Source organism: Primulina tabacum, chromosome 14 (assembly GCF_025594145.1).
Source record: "Primulina tabacum isolate GXHZ01 chromosome 14, ASM2559414v2, whole genome shotgun sequence".
NCBI classification, from domain to species: domain Eukaryota; kingdom Viridiplantae; phylum Streptophyta; class Magnoliopsida; order Lamiales; family Gesneriaceae; genus Primulina; species Primulina tabacum.
Window position 1 is genome coordinate 33978276 of NC_134563.1, and position 24512 is coordinate 34002787.

General features: G+C 34.9%; 5 protein-coding genes across 7 annotated transcripts; 3 read left to right on the plus strand and 2 right to left on the minus strand.

Moving 5' to 3' along the window:
* Positions 1-1687: 1687 nt before the first annotated feature.
* Positions 1688-3752, plus strand: LOC142524623 (protein yippee-like). 2 transcript variants are annotated; one of them, XM_075628664.1, is made up of 6 exons: positions 1688-1831; positions 2035-2136; positions 2714-2757; positions 3063-3171; positions 3260-3315; positions 3484-3752. In XM_075628664.1, the coding sequence occupies exons 2-6, from the start codon at positions 2041-2043 to the stop codon at positions 3566-3568; spliced, it is 390 nt and encodes a 129-aa protein (XP_075484779.1). In that variant the 5' UTR covers positions 1688-1831; positions 2035-2040; the 3' UTR covers positions 3569-3752. The 2 variants fall into 2 exon arrangements, with proteins under 2 accessions (XP_075484779.1, XP_075484778.1); XM_075628663.1 differs by lacking the exon at positions 1688-1831 and having other exon boundaries at positions 1868-2136.
* Positions 3753-4208: 456 nt separating this feature from the next.
* LOC142524450 (thioredoxin-like protein HCF164, chloroplastic) lies at positions 4209-6415 on the plus strand. Its single transcript, XM_075628454.1, has 4 exons — positions 4209-4478; positions 4700-4939; positions 5582-5685; positions 5933-6415. The coding sequence occupies exons 1-4, from the start codon at positions 4293-4295 to the stop codon at positions 6213-6215; spliced, it is 813 nt and encodes a 270-aa protein (XP_075484569.1). The 5' UTR covers positions 4209-4292; the 3' UTR covers positions 6216-6415.
* A 265-nt stretch (positions 6416-6680) lies between these two features.
* LOC142524449 (pentatricopeptide repeat-containing protein At5g13270, chloroplastic-like) lies at positions 6681-9341 on the minus strand. The gene has a single exon (XM_075628453.1). It carries the CDS (start codon positions 9242-9244, stop codon positions 6962-6964), a length of 2283 nt encoding a protein of 760 aa, XP_075484568.1. The 5' UTR covers positions 9245-9341; the 3' UTR covers positions 6681-6961.
* A 154-nt stretch (positions 9342-9495) lies between these two features.
* LOC142525340 (uncharacterized) lies at positions 9496-12213 on the minus strand. 2 transcript variants are annotated; one of them, XM_075629616.1, is made up of 5 exons: positions 11981-12213; positions 11777-11872; positions 11314-11439; positions 10669-10837; positions 9496-9919 (listed from the first exon to the last, which is right to left on the minus strand). In XM_075629616.1, exons 1-5 carry the CDS (start codon positions 12002-12004, stop codon positions 9696-9698), a joined length of 639 nt encoding a protein of 212 aa, XP_075485731.1. In that variant the 5' UTR covers positions 12005-12213; the 3' UTR covers positions 9496-9695. The 2 variants fall into 2 exon arrangements, with proteins under 2 accessions (XP_075485731.1, XP_075485730.1); XM_075629615.1 differs by having other exon boundaries at positions 9496-9922.
* Positions 12214-14401: 2188 nt separating this feature from the next.
* On the plus strand, positions 14402-23943 carry LOC142525424 (eukaryotic translation initiation factor 3 subunit F-like). Its single transcript, XM_075629712.1, has 6 exons — positions 14402-14692; positions 21098-21177; positions 21776-22005; positions 22746-22867; positions 22949-23062; positions 23562-23943. The coding sequence occupies exons 1-6, from the start codon at positions 14471-14473 to the stop codon at positions 23649-23651; spliced, it is 858 nt and encodes a 285-aa protein (XP_075485827.1). The 5' UTR covers positions 14402-14470; the 3' UTR covers positions 23652-23943.
* Positions 23944-24512: the final 569 nt, after the last annotated feature.

The following is a 24512-nucleotide window of genomic DNA, read 5'->3' on the forward strand; positions in this document are numbered from 1 at the left end:
CATTTTGGTTGATTGATCTTGTAATAAAAGACATTTTCCAATTACAATAAATTACAAGAGTTTTCACCGTAAAAAAAAAAAAATACTAGTTCATCCACACACTTCATATTATTTGTATATTATTTTTATATAAAAAATATGATATAATAATTGTAAAAATTAATTAAAGTCTAAATATAATTTGAAATTATTATTTTTTATAATTTTGAAATCATGAACTAAAAAATATAAACCATGACATTATAGTTTTGTATTTATTATAGATATTTTTAATAATATAGTGGAGATTATTATATTGTGCTTGTGATATGACTCCTCTAACGTAAGAAAAGCAAACACGATTAATTGCAATCGCGCCCTCAATTCAACGACGATTTAGGATTCGTGTTGTGTTGACCTGACATTGTGAATCAAGTAATTGCTCGACCTTCACCCCTAAACTACGGGGTTTAGTAATAAATGATCACAAATAAACAATCGACACTCGAACGAACTTTCAAAGAAATTGTCTTTGACAATCCATGCCAGAACTATCGAGAACCGCCACAAAGTATAAAATTTGATAAGTTTGATTTTGAAGAAAATCAAAAGCTTTTATTGTTTGAGAGAAAAACTCAAGAACAATGTATTCTATCAATGAATAATCCGAATAATGTTCAAAATTTCGTGTATATCATGTTTACATAACCAAAAGATATCAATATCTAGTTACCAAAATAATTAAGACTTTAAACTAGGAAACAATGAATTTTCCCGCAGGTCTTCGCGCTCGGGCAGTAAGATTTGACCGCTCGGACTCCAAGGCTTCTGGACTCCTCATCATTTATCACTTGAATAATATTTCTATGATTACCAAACTTACTCTCATGCATCACGAACCCTTCGCCACTTTACACCTTGCTTGTAAGCCCTTGTTGATTGCTCATGATTCTATGTAGTGCCTCCTTGAATTTTTTTAGCCGTCCTCTTGTGATTGGTCCCTCTGACAATTCTAAAATATCCCACTCTTTCCTTGGAGTTTGACTATCCATGATTGCATCAGCTTGGCTCAACCCGATTAATCAACAACACTTAATTTGAGCTTACACGAGTCATGAACTTATCCCTCAAACAAGCGAGAAAAAATATTTAATTTTTTAGATATCAATGTTTAATGTTCTTGATTTTTGAATAAAAAAATAATGAAAAACAAAGCTGAGCGTCGGGTGTATGAAATGGGAGGACTAATTGAATTGAACTTGTGCAAATATCAAGATTTGCTAAAAGTCATGACACTTCACATGAAATTTTTATTTATTTTTATCGTGATGCAATCCATGTCAAGTAAACTAAATTTTTGGGCTAGTATTATAGTTTTTAAATTATATTAATCAGATAAATCGTAATAAACAAATCATGTGTAACATGTTCGTTCGAAAAAAAACATTACTAACGAAAACTGAATTCATGATCAACTAATCTTAATAAGTTACAAATGTAATGTACTATAAAGATTCACATTTCATCGCATTTTCCCAAGTATTGGTTAGAACACGCTATAAATGTATTTTACTCGCAAATATTTATCTTCAAAATATATATTTTAACAAATCGATATAAAAGCGATAGATGTGCATCGTGCGGCTCATCTTCCTCCGACAGAAGCAAATACAAATGGCGTAAAATTGGAGATCCACCTAGGAAAAAAGCGTCAGGCATATGGATGCGCATATACTGCCGCTGCCTCTATATTTCCATTCTATCAGATAAATTTTCTTGAAATCCGATAATTTAAAATTTCTCCCACCCGCATTTCTTGCACTTTCGGTTGTCCCATTACCCAATACCCAAGGTAAAATCTCACACTACTTTGAAGTTTTCTAGTGTCTTCAACCAACAAAGTGTTTCTTTTCTTTATTCATATGTTGTCCTGGTCCCTTTAACCAATTTATTATTAAATCAATTCTCGAAACTTTAAACTGTACCCATTTTGCAAGTGGGTTGATTTTTGTTGTTCTTGATTTCCCTGACAAATTTATTTTCTCAATCGGAAAAAGAGAGATGGGTAGGATATTTGCGGTGACTCTTGAAGGCAAGATCTACAGTTGCAAGCACTGCGGGACTCACCTGGCTCTGAGTGAAGACATCGTCTCAAAGGTGAAAGGTCTATCATTTTTTCTTTCAAGATCGAATTTTTTCCCCTTGTTTTGTGAGTTGATGTACACTCTTGAAGTGGCACTTTACTTTTGGTCTTGAGCATATTTATGGAATCTGTTGTTGGAATTGGATTATATTATACAGTATCTGACTTTCTTTTTTCTTGGTTAAAATGAGGCACTGTGAAATCATGCGGAAAGTGAAGCGATACTTGATATTTACTCTATGCATTCCTTTTTGAACAAATGAGTGAAGATCAAGGAAATAAATAATGGTGGCAGTTGGAGTTTTAACTGGGAAGTGTTGCCTTCATGCTATAATCATATGGTGCACATTTAGCTACACGTTGGTTTATTTCAATGAATGAATGATGCAGCTTATTATACAAATCTTGCACTGTGATTAGGCCTTTTATGGATACAGATTTCCATTTTTTGTTTGTCAATTTTGATTTCAGTGTGTGATAAAGTCCCATCTTTGGTTGTTCAATCTAATGGTGAAACGAGTTTTTAAGCATTGCATGTTTAGTTCGTTGGTCTTTTAACCCTGTTCTTCCTTTTTTGATTCTTGGATCCAGTCTTTCCAATGCAAGCATGGGAAGGCTTATCTCTTCAGTAAGGCGTAAGTGTTTCTTGATCGGCTGTTGATGCTAATTAGACATGGAGCATATAGTTTTTCTTGGCGTCAAATGTACAAATTGGTAGATACCCTTTCATAAATGATTATAGATATGGCATTCATATTAAGCAGTAAAGGCGAGCCGATAGCCGTAAATTTGTTAACACTAAATTTAAACAAGAGCAAACTTACGAAATGTTTAGCATTGGCTTTCTAGTGGAGAAATGCTCCAAAAGCAAAGGAATGTGAAGAATTTTACATTTGAACTTCGTTGTACATACGAACATTTGGATTGTTTCCTCGTGCAGTGTGAACGTTACGCTTGGGGAGAAAGTAGAGCGGATGATGATGACTGGAGGGCATGTGGTTGTTGACATCTTCTGTGTTTGCTGTGGGTCAATCGTTGGATGGAAATACGTAAGATTTATTGTCTCACAACAATGTAGCCTGTAGATCACATGTTAAGGCATGGTTGTCAAATGAATATTTGTGTGATTATTCTCAGGAAATGGCTTATGAGAATAACCAAAAGTACAAGGAAGGCAAATCAGTTCTTGAGCGGTCTGTTCCATGTCACTCACATTCGTAAAAAGCATCCCACATTACTACTTAATGTTTTTTTTCCCCTTAAAAAAAGAGCCATTTAACTCCCTTCTTGATAAGAAATTCAATCATTTACTAGCATGGAACAGCTGCATGATTTTGAGATGAGTATTTTCAATTGAACAGTTTCAAGATTTCGGGGCCGGATGGAAGTCATTATTGTGTTAGCCATGAAGCATACACCGGAGGAAGCGACGCTGATGATATTTGAATGAATTCGTAACATATCAAAATGTATCTTCAACTGTACATTCTCTGCCTTTCTTCTTGAAACCCCTCCTGGATTCCTTTGTCGGAATTTATATCTACAATGTACATAGTCCTTAAAATGACCCGTGAATGAAACATCAGTGGACCTTCAATATGCGTTATTTATGTGCAAAAAGGGTTTAATTTTTTATGATTGCCTAGATATAAAATTTTGTAAATATTCAAGTTTTACCTTACAACAAAAAAGGTTTATCAGCCATGATTGTGGAAGCTTGGTCTGGGGCGCCTTTAGAGTTTGGATACATAAAATTTATGTTGATTAAATAATGACAAAAACTTATGTAAGACGGTCTCACGGATCGTATTTTGTGAGACGAGTTTCTTATTTGGGTCATTAATGAAAAAATATTACTTGTTATGCTAAGAGTATTATTTTTTATTATGAATATCGGCAGAGTTGATCGTCTCACAAATAAAGATTCGTGAGATCATCTCGTAAAACCTAATCATAAATAATATAGATAGATATTCTTTTCATAAAATTATCAATATAATTTGATAATGATTTTTAAATAATCAAATAAATATTTTTTTTGGAACAAAATTATATAGCACAAAAATAGGTGGAGCCCACTACATAGTCATTTGTTGGATATCTGATTTCTTTGAGGACTCCAACACGCCAAAAAATAACGAAGCAAACCAACGGCCAAGCTTCTGCTGCCATGGCTCGTGTTGCTTCAACTTCGACGGCAACTTTCTTTCCCAGACTCCATCCCCATTCTTTTCATAGGCAGCATCAATCGCCCGCTCCTGTGAATTTCTCATTCCATTTGCAGAATAGAAATAACCGATTTCCCAAGCTTTTATGTCAAACCAATCCCGATGCAGCTGAATCTGCTACCTCAGAGGTTCGCCGACTCAGTATTTGCCTTCAGTTGATTCCCAGATTTCCATTTACTTGTTTTTTTGTACTTAGTTTTTTTTTTTATAAAAAAAAACTATGAAGGTCGACGACAAATAAGCTGTTATTGAACTCGAAATTGGGCTGTTATTTGAAATGTTGATATGTTTTGTTCCGATTGTGTGGCGGCTGAAGCTTTTTTTATTAAATGGTAACTTATTAGTGCAGGAAAAGCAGGTAGTAGAGCCTGGATCTGAAATCGACTCAAAAACAGCTGATACTGCTGTTTCGGAGAAAGCTCCAGCTCCACCCACTAGTCCAGGATTTCCCCAGTATCCAGACAAAAAATTTAATAGGGTGATTGCTGCAGTTTCAACTCTTGCAGCAGTTGGGCTTTTCCTATCGGCACGGCTCGACTTTGGGGTATCTTTGAAAGACCTCACCGCTGCAGCTTTGCCGTATGAAGAGGTTTTTTCGGTTTATATTTAAATGGAATATGCATTAGAACTTGATCTTGCTTTAAATGAAGTAGTTTAAATTTTAAAAATTTGGTTCTTAAAGAGTGAAGGTTTTGGATCTCAACTTGGTTATTTAACATGATGTAGAGTTATGTTTATCAATACCACGAGGAACGAATGTATGGGAGCTACTTTGAATTATGTAGATAGAAAGCTACATGTCACATTCCTCTATTGGGGAAAATTTGAAAATTGCATATTGTGTTAAATTATCATCTGATGAAGGTTTTGTTTAGATTGAATAATTTGAAAACAAGATCCCAAATTCATTTTAGTTTTATGGGTGCTTCCGAGATGAGATTTCATATTTATCCCTACTCAATTTATGCTTTTGCATAAACAATTATAATGTATTTTATATGCACCTAATATCGGTAGCATCAAATGAAATCCGAGTTTCAAACCATTTCCTCAAATCAAATTCTTTCACCTAAATTCAGTCTTTCAATTAAATGCGGCGTAAGAGTTGAGCATCTGTTGTTTATTCTGCAGTGTGAATGTTGCGGCTTTCTTGAAATGCTACATCATATTATGCCTGCTTTATCCATCCATTTGCATCCCTTTTGTTTTTTATTCGGCTTTGTCTTTGTAGGCTCTATCAAATGGCAAACCTACAGTTGTGGAGTTCTATGCAGATTGGTGTGAAGTGTGTAGAGAATTAGCTCCAGAAGTGTACAAAGTGGAACAGCAGTACAAGTAAATGATCTTTATACCTTTAAATGTCTTAATCTATAATCCCTCCTGTCATTTTGTTAAGGAATGACGGCATTTAAAGTCGAACCACATAAATAATTTGTTATATTGTAATATCTTGTCGCTATATTTGCGCTATGTTATAATTTGACGGTTTTAGCATGATAGACTTTATTATGGCGGACAAATATTCTGTAACATATCGGATCACATGGTTTGTATTCTAAAAGGACTGTGATTTGGCATTCAGGGACCGAGTTAATTTTGTGATGCTGAATGTTGATAACACAAAGTGGGAACAAGAGCTTGACGAGTTCGGTGTTGAGGGTATTCCCCATTTTGCATTCCTGGATAGAAATGGCAACGAAGAGGGTAATGTCGTAGGCCGTCTTCCGAGAAAATACCTTTTCGAGAATGTCGATGCACTTGCTCGAGGTGAAGCAACGGTACCTCATGCTCGTGTTGTGGGACAATATTCGAGTACTGAAGCCAGAAAAGTTCGTCAAGTTGGAGATCCTAGAAGTCATGGTTAGTATCAGCTGGTGATCAGATCAGTAGCTACGAATTATCAAATTACATTTACACGTAATTTTCTTCTCAAATTGCAAAAATAAATGGTAATTTCAGTTTAAGCACACTGTAGGAAGTTGTAATTTACAAATGATAATTTCTTTGTAATCATACTATTTGAAGTTATAATTTATAAAGAACAAGATGAATAAACGTGTGATAATCGAGGTTAATCTCCAATTCACAAATACATTACTCGGGCTTGTTAAATAGCTCGATACCTAAACTGCACGATCCCTTTTTCTAGGTGTGTTGCATCTTTCTTGCACCACTATTTGTCCGTTCCTTCCTGCCATTTGGGAATGTGAAGAGTTCGTTTTCCAAGTTCAAAACCATGTTAAACGAGCGTTTTATCAAGCTCTATCTTGCTTCTCATTCAAGTGTGCCTCAAATTTCACTAGAAAAAATTCAGGTTTTGGTTATTGTTGAGTTGGATAGCTAATAAATAGATATCTTGTAAAAAACTATGAACTTGGAAAAAGCCAAAACGAGGAAGCGACTAAATTTACATCTATATTGATCCCATAGGAGCTATCAGCTTCTCCAAGGCATCCAGGCTCAACTACATCAGAGGGTTTTGGGACGTAGTCTCCGGTTTCTGAAGTTATTCTAATGGAAAATCTATTCAGTGGACAATCAATTTCATCGAACATATACAGCGTCTTCCTATAAAATAATTTGAAATAACAGTATCAGATCGTCACAAAATTCACCAATAATCACCACAGGAGCATCCTCCGGATTTGAAGTGATGGAATCTGTTAGAATCTCTAACCACAATTGTTCGTCCTGTAACCGAAGATACATGTTTTGCAAAATCATGGCAATCTTTGCAAGCCCTGAGATTCTTGAATATCGTGATGGGAGCGTTAGTTGGAAATGAGATGAGGCCAAATGCAATTGCAAGCCTCTCGCTGTGGATTAGAAGCTGTTCTTTACGCTCCGCCAAAATATTTGACAAATCATCTTCACTTAAAACTGCATTTTCTTGGCTAGAATCAACAAATTTCAATTCCTCAAGTTTTGAGTAAATCTCTTTAGTTCGAGGATGGTGCTGATCACCCACTATAAATCGGTGTACCTTACCCTTAACAGTAATCCAGCTACAGCCAACTTCCTTTCGTAAGTCTCTTTCAGCCATCAGCTTTCTTACTCTTGCAGCCTCATCCCACCTACCACACAAAGCATGCAAGTTGAACATGAGAACATAAGCTGCGGTGTCGTTTGGGTCCAGTTGAAGGAGCTTCTCAGCCGCAACTTTTCCCAGCTCAAAATTTTTGTGAATGGAGCACCCTCCTAAGAAACTTTTCCAACTCATTACATCAGGTTCAAAAGGCATTGTGTATATCAATTCAATTGCTTCATTTAGTAAACCAGCTCGAGAATAAATATCAATCATACAATCGTAATGACTAATTGTTGGCTCCACACCGTGCTCACCACTCATTGACTCTAGATACTGTTTGGCCTCTCCAACCAAACCAGCATGGCTACAAGCACTGAAAACTGCCACGAATGTAACAGCATTCGCCTTCACACCAGAAGCCTGCATCCTTCCAAAGAGAGATAAGGCTTCAAGAGCATCACCATGGTAGGCACAACCAGCAATCAAAGCAGTCCAAGCTACAGTGTCGGGTTCATCCATCATTTCAAACACTTGATGGCCATCATCCATTCTTCCGCATTTGGCATACATAGTAATCAAGGCAGTCTCTCCATAAAGATTTGAAACCAAACCTCTTTTTATGGCATCTCCATGAGCTTGAGCACCCAAATTCAAGTCTGCTAATGCAGAGCACACTTGAAAGATGCTCGTGTATATAAATTCATTCAAAATAGCACCTTTATTTCTTAAAGAATTAAGCACCTTGACACACTTGTCAACTTCACCGATTTGGGAATAACCACGCAATATAGCACTCCAAGAAACATCATTTGGTTCCCTTACCTGCTCAAATGCCTGAGTAGCGGATTCAATATCTCCGAATTTGACGTAAAAATCCACAAGAGGCGTGCCTGCCGAGACCTCATTTTCCAACCCAAGTTTAACAATCGAAGTGTGAATTTGCTCCCCCATTTTACGATTGTTGAGCACAATGCATGCCTTTAGAGCAATCGAAAATACAAACTCATCCAGATGAACATCTTGATCCACCATCCTCTTGAGGTATATCAAGGCATCATCTTGCCTATCAGCTTGAGTACAACCCACCATCATTGTTGTCCATGTCACGGTATTCTTTTCCTGCATCAGCTTGAAACCTAACTCAGCGTCCTCAAGACACCCACATTTCGCATACATGTTACATATCGCAGTGTCCATAGCCACTTTTTTAGTCATCCCAGCCTTAATCACCTGACAGTGAATCTGTTTACCCAGCTCCAAATATGAAAAATTGGAAAACGATTTCAAAAGAATAATATAAACGGAAGGGTTAGCCTCAGTATCTGATTCTTGCATTTTCAAATACAATTCTAAAGCGTTCGTCAACAGACCTTCATTTACATAAGCAGATAGAAGTGTGAGCCACGAACCCAAAGTTCTTTCATCCATTTCATCGAACAAAGTACGAGCATCCTGAAAACTTCCGCAATCACAATACATCTGAAGCACATAATTTAAGACAGACGCGGGTGGGTTTTTCCCTAATCCATCGTGAATTGACTTTCCAAAGTGCAAGGACCTTAAATTTGCACATGCTTGAAGCAAGTGTTTGTATGATTGAGCGGCAACAGGAACGTCACAACACTGCATTTCAAGAAGGAATTCATGGGCTTCTTTCAGTTTTCCTTGCTCGGAAAGCGAAAACAAATGGACGTTTTCGAGTTTTCCCTCCTGAGTTTGGGGGGTTCTGGGTGAAAAATTGTTGGATTTGAGAGAAACCCAAGAGGGAATTTGGGTGTAATTCGCAGTCCGAATGTTTGATATCTTGTCCGTGTAAGGAAGTGATGATTGCGGCAACGGCGGGTTGAGTAACTGGAGAATCCTCATCAATTTGAGCGCCTTGGTTGTAGGAATCAAAGTTGGTTTCTTGATCACTTATGCACTGGTATAACATTTCATATTTAAGGATTCTCCTCCTCCGTATGTAGCATTATACATTTCTCAAATTTGATATATAAATAAAAAGATCCATAATTTTAAATATTTTTTCTAAATAAAAAATAAATGAGATCAATATAATTGTTAAAAAAAATGACAAAAAATGTAATCGATATTAGAAATTTTAACAGTACTACCTTTTCAGCTTTTGGTTTGCAACTTAAATAGATAAATACTTGCTACTACATGTGACCTAGAGAGGTGGAGACAGGGGTCAAGAATTTAGGATCCATCAAACTTTTCTTCTCCCCTTTTCCTAACTAAATTTGTTTACACGTTTGAAGTCAATGTGTTTGACTTCATGTTGAAAATTAATTCTTAGATCAAAGAAACCAGTTGATCAGGCCGGATCCAAGTTTATGAAATCATTTGGCTCCTCATCGTCATCGCTGTCGATCCATCCATAGCAAGGCCAACACCTTCTAGGTGGATGAGTATCGGTTGCTGGAGGAGAAGGAATCAATGATGAACTTTTCACTTTAAGTTGCAACCTGGTCTCAGAAGCCCTAGCGGTTTTGCACGAAACGTGTTCCATTGTTTCAGTTGTTAGAACTTCAGAACCACCTTCTGTTTAGTAGAACAATTTTGAATTTGAGAAGTAATCGCATTAAATAAATAATTCTTGCACATAAAACTATTTTCTTGAGTGTTTCTGATCACTCAACATTTTGCTCACAGTTACTCATCAGCCTTTGAAAAGCTTTGAGGTGTGCAGACCCAAGATTTGATGCAGAGGGTGTGAAGAAGGATTCTGAACTATACTTGCATTACTCATTAGTGTCAATCTAGGAGTTTGTACAAGCACTCACATTTCAGACATAGGAAATTCTAGATATTTTATTTTATCCCTAAAAATGCAAATACTCTATATGTTTTAAGTTCATTTTTGTCAAAATTTCGTACTTGAACAAATAATGCATCTTTTTCTCATCCGATTCATATTTTGATATGAAAAAACAGAGAAAATTAGAGCAATGAAACTAGACTCTAACACAGAAATATGCATCATTTAAAACGGCAAGAAGTTTTTTAGCTATGTCATCTTTCTAGTAACATTATTGGTTCTTTTCTATCTGTGATTTCTGGGAAAAAAAAGTTTATTGGTCATCACGTTCAAAACTATGTTAAAAAATTTGCTCTGTCTCTTCTAGCTCAGTCTTATTTCTTACTCGGGCATCTAAAACATAATCTGATATATCCTGTGAGCAGATTCGAGTTGTGTTTAAGTTGAGTTGAAAGGTTACGAATAAGTATGTTATTAAAAACTATATAATGCTTCGAGAAAGCCCAGAAATTGGAAGTAACTCAATTACCATTAATGATGATCCCTGATGAAGCATCGATTTCCACAGGGGGTTTGGGATCTGCAACTACAATATCAGAGGGATTTGGGGCATCTTCTTCACGTTGTTCATGTTGTTGAATATCTGGAAGTACTCTATTTGAAGCTATGCCTGATGTTCCTTCCTCCAAGCATTTGTCCTGAAAACACAAATAGGCTACTGTATGTGAAAATGAACCAGCAAGAGGAATTGAAAATTTACGTAAAGTATATGTGATTCTTCATGTTAACTTGTGATTTTTTTAAATGCAAAGGATAGGGTCTTGATATATGAAGAAGCAAATCGATCTAAAATATGATATTACATTGGAATAATATAACTGGCATTCGGTTTGATTTTTAACAGATTTCAACTTAATAACATTGTTTTCAAAATTATGGCCGATGAACCCAACTTTTTATAATATTTTTATCAAAAGCCCATGAACATATTTTCCAAACTAGATGCACTGATCAATAATGCATGGCCTATATAATCAGAAGATGGACACTGAATCAAATCACAATATCTCAACTTTTGAAATAAAAAGCGAAGCATACGTTCTCCCAATGTCATGTTATGAAAAATAGCAATCAAGAAAATGGGAACGGCTGTCATTTCTCATGTGAATTATACCTTGGATTTGTTTGCAACTTCTGTACCTTGCTCTTGATTAATTGCTACATCATTAAGCATCACTTCAAGAAGCAAGGTATATGAAGCTTCTTCAATGACTGGCCATGCATCATTTCCATCGTAAACCTGAGAGACTCAAAACATACTAAGTTATTTGATAAAACGATTTAAAATCTTGATTTTTCTTCAATGGAGATTTTGGCATTCTAAAGCATATTGTTCACACAAGGAAAAATATGAAATTTTTAATCTAAGTGAAAAAAACAGATTTCACCCTAAAGAATGGATCATATATAATTTCAACTAGAATCCATGGGTTTGGTGAGTTGCTCAAATAAACATAAAATCACCAAAGTTTTTATGCAATGCTATATTTCTCAATCTACACCCTTTTTCAAAATAAAACACAAAACTAGGGACGATAAAATCAGGCAATACAACCCAAAATTTCACAATATTGTACCTCGATAAGTCCTTTCACTGCTTTTTTAACCTGCTTCTCTGTGAAACCTAACGGAGCCATGGCGTCCACCGCCGCGTCCATTCGTGTTAGACGAGGCTAAAAATCAACAAATGAAGAAGAAAAAAAAATGCAAAAGAATAAAAAAAAGGTGAACAATAAACCGAAAATGAAAGCAAAAAGTAAACAAGGAATGAAAAGAAAAACATTTCTGGGTCTTCCTCTTCTCATCTGCGAAGGCCTTCTTCACGCAGCGAAACGACGGCGGAACACGGTGGCGTTTTGTTTGCTAAAATGGGGCTCTGCGGAAGCCGGAGACCTCTGGCGACGTTTTGTATGCATGCTGGCTACTTTGTAAGCATGGAAATGGAAATGGACCCACTAAGTCCACGTGTCCTTTTTTGGTTGGTCATGCTTTGTAAGAGCAGGGTTTATCTGGGCACCGAGGAAAATGATTTGCTGGTACACTGTGCTGGTGTGGATGTTCGTTTTGTTGCTTGATAAATATTTTTATTAGAATAAACAAAAATAAGAAATGTCTGGGATAATTAATAAAGTTTTATTATATTTTTGCTTAGAAACTCGAATTTGCAGTTTGATTCATTTTATGTTTTTTGCACGTATGTAGTTTAATAATTTTCAAAACATACTAATTTTTGTTATAAAATTTTTTAATGATATTGTTTCATAAATCAACTTTATGAGACGGATTCTGACCCGACCGATTAAAAATATTAGTTTTATGTCAAAAATATTATTTTCATCGTAAAAATATCATTTTTTTTGTTAGTTATGCCATTAAGTAATATTTTGCTATATGTTAATTTAAGTGAAAATGTTACTTTTATATAAATTTTTTTACTTTTCATCTTAGATATAGACTCAGTCTACTCATCTCAAAAAAAATAAATAAATATACGAAACCATTGCATATAAAACTATTTTTTTTGTTATTTTCAATTAAATAAATTTTTATATTTTTATCAACAACAATATAATCATCTAAGAATATATAAATATATTATTGAAATTTAAATTATAAATAAAAATAGGATTGAAGATTTAAAAAAAAAATTGTCGATGAAGTTATATGATTAGGATATAATTATAACTTTAAATAAGAGTTCATCAAATTAATTAAAACTTAGTTAGTAAAATCTCCTCAATTTTAATCATATAATAATAAGATTAACTGACAATGTTCTCTCTATACTGACCGTAGCAACTCACAAATTCAATGTTAACATAAGAAGCATATAAAAAAATAATATCGACCACGTGTCCTCTTGATTCTATAATTTCGTTGTAATATTTACACACAACGTGTATCCATAATTTAGTAGTACTAATAATTTTTTTAGGAGTAAGTTTTTTGTGAGATTGTCTCACGAATCTTTATCTGTGAGAAGGGTCAACCTTACCGATATTCACAATAAAAAGTAATACTCTTAGCATAAAAAGTAATATTTTTTTATTGATGAACCAAATAAGAAATGCGTATCACAAAATACGACTTGTAAGTTGTCAACATTTGGTGTAATAATATAAAATAATAATATTTAATTCAAACTCATTTTAGAACCAATGGGCTTTTATCTAATAACAATGATCACTTCATATATATGATAAAAAGTTGAAATAAATTATATATTAAAGTGAGGTGAAGTGAAAGTAAAAACCATCTAATGCTTATATTATATTTTAAAAACATTTTTCTCTATGTTTTTCTTTTTCTGATAATTTTTTTCAACTGGATTGGTTCTTGATTTGGCCTGGTTTGAAGAAGTTAGGTTAATTTGATAAATATAACTTAAAAAAAACCGATAAATGTAGAAAATAAAATAGATATGTTTATTTAGTTGAATTTTATTTGTATTTTTCATTATGTATTTTTTATTATGATAAACATATTCAAACCATAATTTTCAAAAAAAATTCATTAAGTCAAAAAAGTATTTTTAAATATATTCAAAAATTTATTATAATCATTATTTATTTGAATATGTTTTTAAAAAAAACATAATGAGAAATTTGCAAAGTATGCAAAAATAAAATATATGCTAAATATAGACACAAATCAGGTATATTTTTCTCATTTTTTCAATAATAAATTTTAAATCATTTTTTATATCAACCACAATATTTTTACTTGAAATTATCATTAGATTCTATGAAAGTTTCAGTTAACTAAAATATATATTTTTATGATAAATTCTTAATTATTATTTATTTGAATATTATTTAATAACACAAAGTGAGAAATTTGCAAAGTATGCACAAAAAAAGTATGTAAATAAATTAAACAATTAAATTGTAAAAAAGACAATTAAATAATTTTTTAATGACACAAAGCTTATAAGACTGTCTTACAGACCAATTTTTGTCAAATATCTCACTTGACTCGTAATAAAATTACTTTCTATTGTAGGTATGAATCAAATTGATCTGTTTAAAAAATATAGATCCGTGAAATTGTCTCACATATGAAAAATTACTCTTTTTTATTTTGTGAATATTTTAAAATCAATCACAGATTCAACCATATGTTTTAACTTAAAATTTTATTCGCGGGCTCAACAAATTGGGCCATTAATTAGGCCCAACCAGTTTCCACAGAGATAAAACCCAGTCCCCACCCCCCTCTGCATCTCTCTTTTACCCGGCCACAGTATCTACAGCAGGAATGGGTACGCAACAATGGCGTCTAGCGAACAAATTGTGCTGCAGTTCGGGCCATCAGTGGCAATCATATCGGCTAGAGTACATACGCTGATTATATTCAACATCAGTGATTACTACGTGAGGCGACCCGACCAAGCTGAGAGAGTCATCGGGACGCTTCTCGGTTGCGTTTTACCAGATGGCACCGTTGATATTCGTAACTCCTATGCTGTTCCTCACAATGAGTCCTCGGATCAGGTTCACCGCTTTCTTCAGTTTCTTGCTATTTTTTATGTCTATGCTTTTTAGTTGGGGGGAAAATTGAAATCATTGCATATGAAGTTTAAGCATTCGGAAAGGTGGTTTATTTTTCCTTCTATACTGGGGAAGCACAGGACTGTTGCCTGAATCTGATAACGATTGAAGTTTCTGTCTCAAATTAGCTCGTTAAGGCCATCTTCAATTCAAAATTCTATTTTAAAACAACTGTATTTTTAAAATAAGGTCATCTTCAACTCAAAATTCTATTTTAAAACAACTCTACTTTTAAAATAGTACAATTTTTGCACCGAATATTATATTCATCTCCAACCCATCTACTTCAAATCTTATTCTAACAAAAATATTCTCATAATATTTTTTTTAAAAATATATTTAAATTATTTTTTATTAATTATTAAATATATATTTCTAATTTTATTAATATAATTATAAGTATCATTTAATATTTATTTAAATGGTTTAATTTAAATTGTTTAATGATTATTTAAATTGTTTAATAATTATTGTTTAATATTTATTTAAATTGTTTAATAATTATTAAAAATTTATTTAATTGTTTAATATTATACGAATTGAAATATAAATTATTTAAATTGATAAAATATAATAATACATGACATTGAATTAAAAAAACATAGTACAAATACATGACATTAAATTAAAAAATACATTACAAATACAATTTCAAATATTTGAATGACCATATTCATCCCATAAATGATCAATCAAAGCATTTCGTAATGCAAAGTGGACGTCTTTGTCTTTGATTTTTTTATATCGAGCGAGAAATTCTTGAAATCTGATATGTTCATTGACAAAAATTTCTACCACTGGAGTCGGTGCTTCCCTCGCATCTTGAATTGGTGCACTAAGATCACGTTCATCTTCGATTATCATATTGTGCATTATAATGCATGCTTTCATTATATCATGCAAATGATTTTTCTTCCAACCACGGGCGGGAGATGCCACAATTGCAAATCGTGATTGAAGAACGCCAAATGCACGCTCCACATCTTTCCTGCATGACTCTTGTTTCATCGCAAAATACTGCTTCTTTGGACCACGCGGATCATGGATAGTCTGCACAATAGTTGACCATTTCGGATAAATACTATCAGCTAGATAATATCCAGTATCATATTCTTTGCTTCCAATATTGTAATGAGCTGGAGGAGCAATTCCTTGTGCAAGATTGGAAAATAGACTGGACGACTCTAAAACATTTATATCATTATTGGTTCCGGGCATACCAAAATATGCATGCCATATCCAAAGATCATAATCAGCCACCGCTTCTAAAATGATTGTTGGAGAACCACTACGACCTGCATATTGTCCCGCCCAAGCCGTGGGGCAATTTTTCCACCTCCAATGCATACAGTCGAGACTTCCCAACATTCCAGGAAAACCTCGTTGTTTGCCAATATAGAGTAGTCTAGCAACATCATTGGCCGTAGGTGATCTCAAGTACTGCTCAGCAAAAACTTCCACTATAGCTCGACAAAAGCGTTGCATACACTGAATTGCAGTCGATTATCCTATTTGGATGTATTCATCAGTAGCATCCGCAGGTAAGGCATATGCTAGCATTCTCAATGCAGCAGTTGCTTTTTGATTAGTCGACAGCCCGAGCCGTCCCAAACTCTCACTTCGTTGTATGAAATAAACATCGTGATTCTGTATACCATCTACTATCCGAAGGAAAATATTCCGAGACATTCGAAATCGTCTACGGAACATTGTTTCATTATATACTGGATTTTCAGCAAAATAGTCGTTAAACAACTTACGATCAACAATTTCACGGTCGCGTCGAATAAATATGTGACCCGGAATTGAACCTCCATGCGTGACTTCTTCTTCTTGTTGGATGATGTAGGAAGCAACCAAATTTTGTTCTCGAGATATAGTTGTCAGTATTGCATTGCTTCTGTTTTGGAGATGTTCGAAGAATTGAATATCATCTTCATTATCTGACAATGAATATGAGCTAGATGATATTGCATCAAATTGAAAAGTCGGATTCATTTTTGTGATATGAAGAATGCAAGATTTATGTCTTAGTAGGATAATACAATCCACATTATATAATGGTAGGTGCATTTGGAACGGTAGGTAAAATTTGGAACGGTAGGTGCATTTGGAACGGCAGGTGAATTTGGGATGATAGGTGCATTTGGAACGGCAGGTGAATTTGGAAGGTTAGGTGCATTTGGAACGGTAGATGAATTTAGAATGGTAGGTGAATTTGGAACGGTAGTTGGATTTGGAAGGGTCGGTGGATTTGGAACGATTGTTGAATTTGGAATGATAGGTGAATTTGGGTAGGTGAATTTGGAAGGTTATGTGCATTTGGAACGGTAGATGAATTTGGAACGGTAGGTGCATTTGGAACGGTAGGTGAATTTGGAACGGTAGGTGAATCGGTAGATGCATTTGGACCGGTAGGTGCATTTGAAATGGTAGGTGGAATTTCTACTATAAATAAACATTACAAATCATACTCCAAATAATATATTTCTTCAAAGAAAATCAATGGACTCCAGTAGCCGAACATTTAACTACTCTATCGAAGAAGATAAGCTATTATGTCATGTTTATCTTGACGTCTCGCAAAATCCTATCATCGGTATAAACCAATCCAAAGATCGATTTTGGAGTCGTATTGAAAAAGCTTTCAATGGCAGCAGATCGACTAACATGCAAGAACGCAATAGAAGATCAATGCAATGTCGCATGCAAGTTATCCTCCGTGCTGTTAGAAAATTATGTGGCTGTGTAAGCATAATTGAAAAGCTGAAGCCGAGTGTCGCATCCGATGAGGACCTGGAGTATATTTGGAGGATCAATTATTAATACTAACAAAATATTTGCATTGATCTTCTATTGCGTTCTTGCATGTTATTCGATCTGCTGCCATTGAAAGCTTCTTCAATACGACTCCAAAATCGATCTTTGGATTGGTTTATACCAATGATAGGATTTTGCGAGACGTCAAGATAAACATGACATAATAGCTTATCTTCTTCGATAGAGTAGTTAGATGTTCGACTACTGGAGTCCATTGATTTTTTTTGAAGAAATATATTATTTGGAGTATGATTTGTAATGTTTGATAATTCATTCAAACAATCAGGAGTATATTTATAGTAGAAATTCCACCTACCATTTCAAATGCACTTACCGATTCACCTACCGTTCCAAATGCACCTAACCTTCCAAATTCACCTACCATTCCAAATTCACCTACCGTTCCAAATGCACCTACCATTCCAAATTCATCTACCGTTCCAAATGCACATAACCTTCCAAATTCACCTAACGTTCCAAATTCACCTATCATTCCAAATTCAACTGCCGTTCCAAATCCACCGACCCTTCCAAATCCAACTACTGTTCCAAATTCACCTACCATTCTAAATTTATCTACCGTTCCAAATGCACCTAACCTTCCAAATTCACCTACCATTCCAAATTCACCTACTGTTCCAAATGTACCTATCATTCCAAATTCATCTACCGTTCCAAATACACATAACCTTCCAAATTCACCTACTGTTCCAAATGCACCTATCATTCCAAATTCATCTACCTTTCCAAATTCACCTACCGTTCCAAATTCAACTACGGTTCCAAATCCACCTACCCTTCCAAATCCAACTACCGTTCTAAATTCATCTATCGTTCCAAATGCAACTAACCTTCCAAATTCACCTACCATTCCAAATTCACCTACCGTTCCAAATGCACCTACCATTCCAAATTCATCTACCGTTCCAAATGCACATAACCTTCCAAATTCACCTACCGTTCCAAATTCACCAATCATTCCAAATTCAACTATCGTTCCAAATCCACCGACCCTTCCAAATCCAACTACCGTTCCAAATTCACCTACCATTCTAAATTCATCTACCGTTCCAAATGCACCTAACCTTCCAAATTCACCTACCATTCCAAATTCACATACTGTTCCAAATGTACCTATCATCCCAAATTCATCTACCGTTCCAAATACACATAACCTTCCAAATTCAGCTACTGTTCCAAATGCACCTATCATTCCAAATTCACCTACCGTTCCAAATTCACCTATCATTCCAAATTCAACTACCGTTCCAAATCCACCTACCCTTCCCAAATCCAACTACCGTTCTAAATTCATCTATCGTTCCAAATGCACATAACCTTCCAAATTCACCTACCATTCCAAATTCATAGTTGTCAAGCTCAAGTGTCAAAGCTCAAAGCTCAAAGCGAAGCTCACATTTTCTGAAATCAAAACGCAAAAAAAAAAAACATTATCAGAAAAACTAAAATCAAAAGTCTTTGAAAATGTGAATGGTGAAATATCAAATATCAAAGTAATCGTCATATTTTTTTTTTCCACATGATTCTGTTTTTTTTTTCCTTTTATATTTTTTCATTTAAAAACTGATTAACCACTGATATGCAATGATATTTGATTAAAAATGAATGTTCTAAACCCGTAGTTGCCTCTATACAGTTTTCTCTCCACTATCCCCAGCGCTCGGCTAGTCCTCACACACAAAGATGAGAATGATACAAAGCTAACTACTCTTTTCTTTTCTCTATATATTTCCGTCCCTAGATGGGCCTCTCTTGTTTCTCCTAGTGTAAACCTGATGAATAACGTGCCTGTCCCCCTCTTTTGAACCCAGTCCCTTTTTACCCATAACAATGACCCCTCCATTTTGTTCCTGCGAGCAGCTTGTCTTGGATTCTTTCCCGATTTTTTTCTTTTAGGCCAGACGAGAGGCGATGCAAGGAGATGTACAGGGTAGAGAGTTATGTTTAGAGCTTTAGCTTTTCTTGGCAAGAGAGCTACGGTTTAGGGGCTTAGCTTTTCTTTTTTTAAAAAATATTTTGGGTTTCAGATTGAAAATCTCACTTTAGCACTGTGCAGATTTTTTTTCAAAAAAAGGCAGCACTTTCACTCAAGCGCAAAGCGCATTTTGAGTTGAAGCACACCGAAGTGTGCACATTATAGACATATCGCACTTCGGACTTGTCAGAAGCTCAAGCCATGCGCTTAAGTGCAAGAAATGCTCGCTTTTGACAACTATGAAAAGGTTATAGGATAAATCTATTAGTTTTTTGGTTTGTGTAGATTTACCAAATACAAATTTCAAATATTTTTATATTTCGTGCAATCTTTTTTTTATTGCTTCTTTTGTTTTCTTTTATGTTGTTGGCGGGATGAGGGTGTTTCTATGATGGAATTTTTGGCGGATTATGAGTGGTGATGTAACGACCGTGGGTTATCTTGATCTTGGGGTCCCTCTGGGGCTTTCTCTCGTAAACGGGGTCTCTCTAAGGCATTCTCCCGTAAACGGGCTCCGTCTAGGGTCTTTTCCCTCATGGACTTTCCCATGCACCATTATTCATATGATATCCACATCCCTGGAAAACGAGTTCCTTTCGCCTCTCCTAACACTCGAACCTTCTAGCTCAATTGGTACCCAGTCTTGTGAATTTAAGTACTTATCTTGGAGATACCCACTCTCACGAATCTAAGTACTTATCCTGGACGTTTTAGGTTCGAGTGCTGGGGGCGAAAGAAACCACTTTCCATGATTGTGATATTCTATGAGTGATATCGCATTGGAAAGCCCGTGAGGGAGAAGACCCCAGATGGAGCTCGTTTACAGGAAAAGGCCCAGGGGAGTTTAAGATCGAGCTAGCTCATGTTCGTTACAGGTGAGTTAGAGGCCCCTAGTATTTTTAAGTACTATTTTCTAGGGGTGTCAATCGGGTCGGATAGGTCGGGTTTCGGGTCAACCCGCAGTTTATTATTATTTTTTTCAACCCGAACCCGAAGCAACCCGAAAATCCCCAACCCGAACACAAACCCGTCTAACCCGACTCAACCCGTCTAACTCGCCTAACCCGAATTTTATTTATTTTCATTAATTTTGAAAAAATTCGAAAAAATAAAAAATAATAATAATATTTTAATTTAAACACATAATAACAAAATTTCCGATTTAAATTTGAAAGTTTAATTGTAGAAAATTAAAAGTATATTTACTAAATCAAATAAACAGTTATTAAAAAATAAAAAATATACAAAATAAATATTAAATGATGAAAATTTATCATATAAATATATAATAAATTTTGTTCAAACATACAATATATAAAAATATAGGTAATATTTTCCAAAAAAAAAAATTTGGTCAACCCGCGACCCAACCCGACCCAACTCGAAACCCGTCTAATCCGAACCCACCCGACCCGAAACCGAAAAACCCCAACCCGAACCTGATTTTTTTCGTGTTGGGTTGTGTCGAGTTGATGGGTCGTGTTGCATTTTGCCACCCCTACTATTTTCCTTATTGGTTGACTTCATTATAGGTTGCTCTGGATATTGATTATCATAACACCATGTTGGCATCCCACCAGAAGGTGAATCCAAAGGAAGTCATTGTTGGATGGTAGTTTTTTCTTATCCTTATTGGTCGCTTTATCTTTTTGTATTGGCTGTCTATGTTTGATCATATTTGAAGTCTACGTCTTCGAGAATTTCTTTGTCGTACGATGCAACTGTTACTGTCGAAATTTACCTTGCTGTTCATAAGACATGTTTGTGATATCACCATCCTTTGCCTCTTCCTTTTGGATTGGATTCGGATTCGGATTCGGATTCTGATTGTCGTGTCTACTGTTTAATGTATTGCTATTTATATTTTTGCCTTTTTTCCCTTGATGATAACATGCTGAACTATTGACAGTACTTTGCATGGATACCGGTACCAAATTATGGTCGTAACGAAATGCATATTTAGTTGTCTTGTGAAAGCTTCTATTCAACTCCTTGTTCATACTCTTTCTAATAAAATAATCTGATGATTATGTCACTTGATTTACTGAAGCCTACTAATAATGAATCGCCTTTTTCATTGATTTCTTGCTTTTATATATTTATATTTATATGGAGTTTTCTTTTCTAAAGGATCGATAAGATTTTCATGCCTTGGCTGCTGTGATGGAATTTCAGTTTATTTTCCGATTTTCGGTTGTTTGTGTGGACAGGTTTTCAACTGGTTTTGGAGTCTCTGGCGGCAGTGCTTTGTTCCATGAGTTCTACTCTAGAGAAGTTACCAATCCTGTTCATTTGACTGTTGATACTGCATTTAGAAATGGGAAGGCTACAATCAAGGCTTTTGTTTCTACAAATTTATCTCTCGGGGATCAACAACTTGCTGCACAGTTTCAAGAAATTCCACTAGACCTTTGTATGATCGAGGCGGAGCAGATTGGATGTATGCGTCTCTCTGATCTCGTACTCATAAATGCCCGTGAACTAGCATGTCTGAGCATGTGTGTTTTTTATGCACAATATATGCATGACGTTACTATACTACCTTCAAGATTTTATATTTTTAAATCATTCTGATCTAGACAATTTTGGAGAAACTTCAGCGAATGGCTTTGATTGGTTCTGCACTATGGTGATGAAACGTGTGATTATTATTATTATTATTATTATTATTATTATTATGTAATACCACATGTGATACTGTGATAGAAAGCTTGATATGTAAAAATAAAAATTTGTCGACCTTTACTTCGCGGGCTTATGCTATTATGTGTGGCGTTGACATTGACACTTATATTTGATTAAACAGTGGGTTTTGGTTTGGATGATTATGTAGCTGTTCTTCATATAAAAAATGCTTCATGGTTAAAGAGTTGAAGTGGTCAACTAGAGGAAGTAAACTGTTCATCTCAAATTTTGAGTACTCAAAATTTTCTATTTTTTATTTTTAGAATAATTTGTGAAATCTGGTAGCCCTCTCTCACACACAAGTGCATGATCATAATTTTTTACATGAAACGATTCTACAAGTTACATGTCCTTGTCATAGATACTGTGTTATTTTTTTGTTGCTTTGAAATATTCCTTATTGGTCTGTTTATTGTGGGAGAAGATCTTTATTAGTTTAGCTTTACATACAGTATGTTTGTTTTAGAAATTTGATATTTTTTTGCTACATTGTAGTTGATGTGCTTAAACCAGCAAACGTGGATAAGCTTCCCAATGATCTTGAAGGAATGGAAGTATCGATGGAACACTTGCTTACTCTAATAGATGAAATCTACAAATATGTAGATGATGTTGTGGTGAGAGAGCTTCAAATTTCTTCTTATGTTCTTGATTTGAGCCCCTTTTTCCTCTGAATGCTGTTTTTTGGTCTCATTCAGGAAGGCCGTGTTGCCCCTCATAATGAAATTGGAAGATTCATATCAGATACCGTGGCATCTCTCCCTAAACTCCCTCCGCATGTCTTTGATAAGCTAATGAATAATAGCCTGCAGGTATGACTCTTATTACCAGTTCTACCCGTCTTTTCTTAACCAAATACTAGCTTCCATAGTTTCAGGTCATATTTTAGTATCATATGATTGCCAATTTTTCTTACATATCATCTACGGGGAAAATTTGAAGTTCACAAGAGGAGAATGAAAAAAATTGGATCCTTACTTAAACACGGCACCAATACTTGGTAATGCTCAGGAAAGCAAAATCACCGTTATTCAGATCAATAATCAGATTGGTCAAAAATTTAGCGAAATAAAGCTTCTTAGTATCCATGGATTCTCCTATACAATCAGTGCTTGAAACGGGTTGACAATTAGTTAAATCAATGTTGGTTGTAGTGAAATTGAAGAATTTTGGGCGTGGAGAGTCTAAAGCCCCTCGATTAAACTTATACAAGGGATTGACATAAAAACTTCTATCCTACTTCTGTAGTAAAATTGAAGAATTTCTTTCATTGGGAATTGTCTTGTCTCACTACGAGTTATCTCCTTGCAGGATCAACTTCTCTTAGTTTATTTGTCTAGCATTACAAGAACACAACTCAGCTTAGCCGAAAAACTGAATACTGCTGCTCAGATCCTGTAACAGACACAAATCTACTTCCAAGGAACTCAAATTCCATGTAGTTCTTATACTTGCAATGCCGTGACATTTGTTTGGTGGGCCTCATCATTTTTCTGAAGGAAAAATACCCATGTTTTCTAAGACTGCTGATTGCCTGGTTGGTTTCTTCCACAAATTATTCTGTGGCTCTCCTTGGTAATGCAATATTTGATCCATTCATCAGAATACCAATTTTAAGATTAACATGATGATGTATTATCTTATAATAATTTCATTGTTTACAATGCACGAGATACTGGGATTTTAATGATTTATTCGACCCTATTCTTAGATTAATCGTCGATGAAAATATATGGAGTTAAAGTTCGACCTCGCGTAAATCTTTTTAATATAATAGCGATCATTGAATTTTTCACGAAAATAATGCTTTCAAGATTGGTTGAACTAAAAATTTTGTTTCGAAATTAGAAAGAGAGGTAGTACGGGTGTTGTTGTTATGGTAATTATTTGCGATAATTAAGATTATGGCTTAATTGGTTTCATGTTATCTCATTTCAAGATTAGTATTCATATGCCAATGCATATATATAAAAATAACCAAGGTTTTTTTTATTTCGTGGGATGTACTATCTTGGATAACCAATGAACATAAAAAATAATTGTTGATCCCATAAAAATCACGGCCATTTGAGGATTAAAAATAAAATATCACAACGTTTGTCTGGGAAATAGAAGTAGTGTCGAAAAAAAAATAAGGTTTTAATAATAACATATTTATAGAGAGTTCGCACAAAAGAGTGGTGACAAAGATTAGTGGAGACAAGAAAGAAACCGACGGAAATTAGGGCTGCCTAGACTTCACGCCCATCCCTCCCTCTATTC

Excerpts from the sequence above, each read along its gene's own strand:
- LOC142524623 (XM_075628664.1), top strand. The coding sequence starts at position 2,041 with ATGGGTAGGATATTTGCGGTGACTCTTGAAGGCAAGATCTACAGTTGC. Across the intron at positions 2,137-2,713 it reads GTGAAGACATCGTCTCAAAG|TCTTTCCAATGCAAGCATGG; the intron begins GTGAAAGGTCTA and ends TCTTGGATCCAG. Across the intron at positions 3,172-3,259 it reads CAATCGTTGGATGGAAATAC|GAAATGGCTTATGAGAATAA; the intron begins GTAAGATTTATT and ends GATTATTCTCAG.
- LOC142524450 (XM_075628454.1), top strand. The coding sequence starts at position 4,293 with ATGGCTCGTGTTGCTTCAACTTCGACGGCAACTTTCTTTCCCAGACTC. Across the intron at positions 4,479-4,699 it reads CTGAATCTGCTACCTCAGAG|GAAAAGCAGGTAGTAGAGCC; the intron begins GTTCGCCGACTC and ends TTATTAGTGCAG. Across the intron at positions 5,686-5,932 it reads AAAGTGGAACAGCAGTACAA|GGACCGAGTTAATTTTGTGA; the intron begins GTAAATGATCTT and ends TTTGGCATTCAG.
- LOC142524449 (XM_075628453.1), bottom strand. The coding sequence starts at position 9,244 with ATGAGGATTCTCCAGTTACTCAACCCGCCGTTGCCGCAATCATCACTT.
- LOC142525340 (XM_075629615.1), bottom strand. The coding sequence starts at position 12,004 with ATGAGAAGAGGAAGACCCAGAAAT. Across the intron at positions 11,440-11,776 it reads CAGTGAAAGGACTTATCGAG|GTTTACGATGGAAATGATGC; the intron begins GTACAATATTGT and ends TGAGTCTCTCAG. Across the intron at positions 10,838-11,313 it reads AAGTTGCAAACAAATCCAAG|GACAAATGCTTGGAGGAAGG; the intron begins GTATAATTCACA and ends TTGTGTTTTCAG.
- LOC142525424 (XM_075629712.1), top strand. The coding sequence starts at position 14,471 with ATGGCGTCTAGCGAACAAATTGTGCTGCAGTTCGGGCCATCAGTGGCA. Across the intron at positions 14,693-21,097 it reads ACAATGAGTCCTCGGATCAG|GTTGCTCTGGATATTGATTA; the intron begins GTTCACCGCTTT and ends ACTTCATTATAG. Across the intron at positions 22,006-22,745 it reads CGAGGCGGAGCAGATTGGAT|TTGATGTGCTTAAACCAGCA; the intron begins GTATGCGTCTCT and ends GCTACATTGTAG.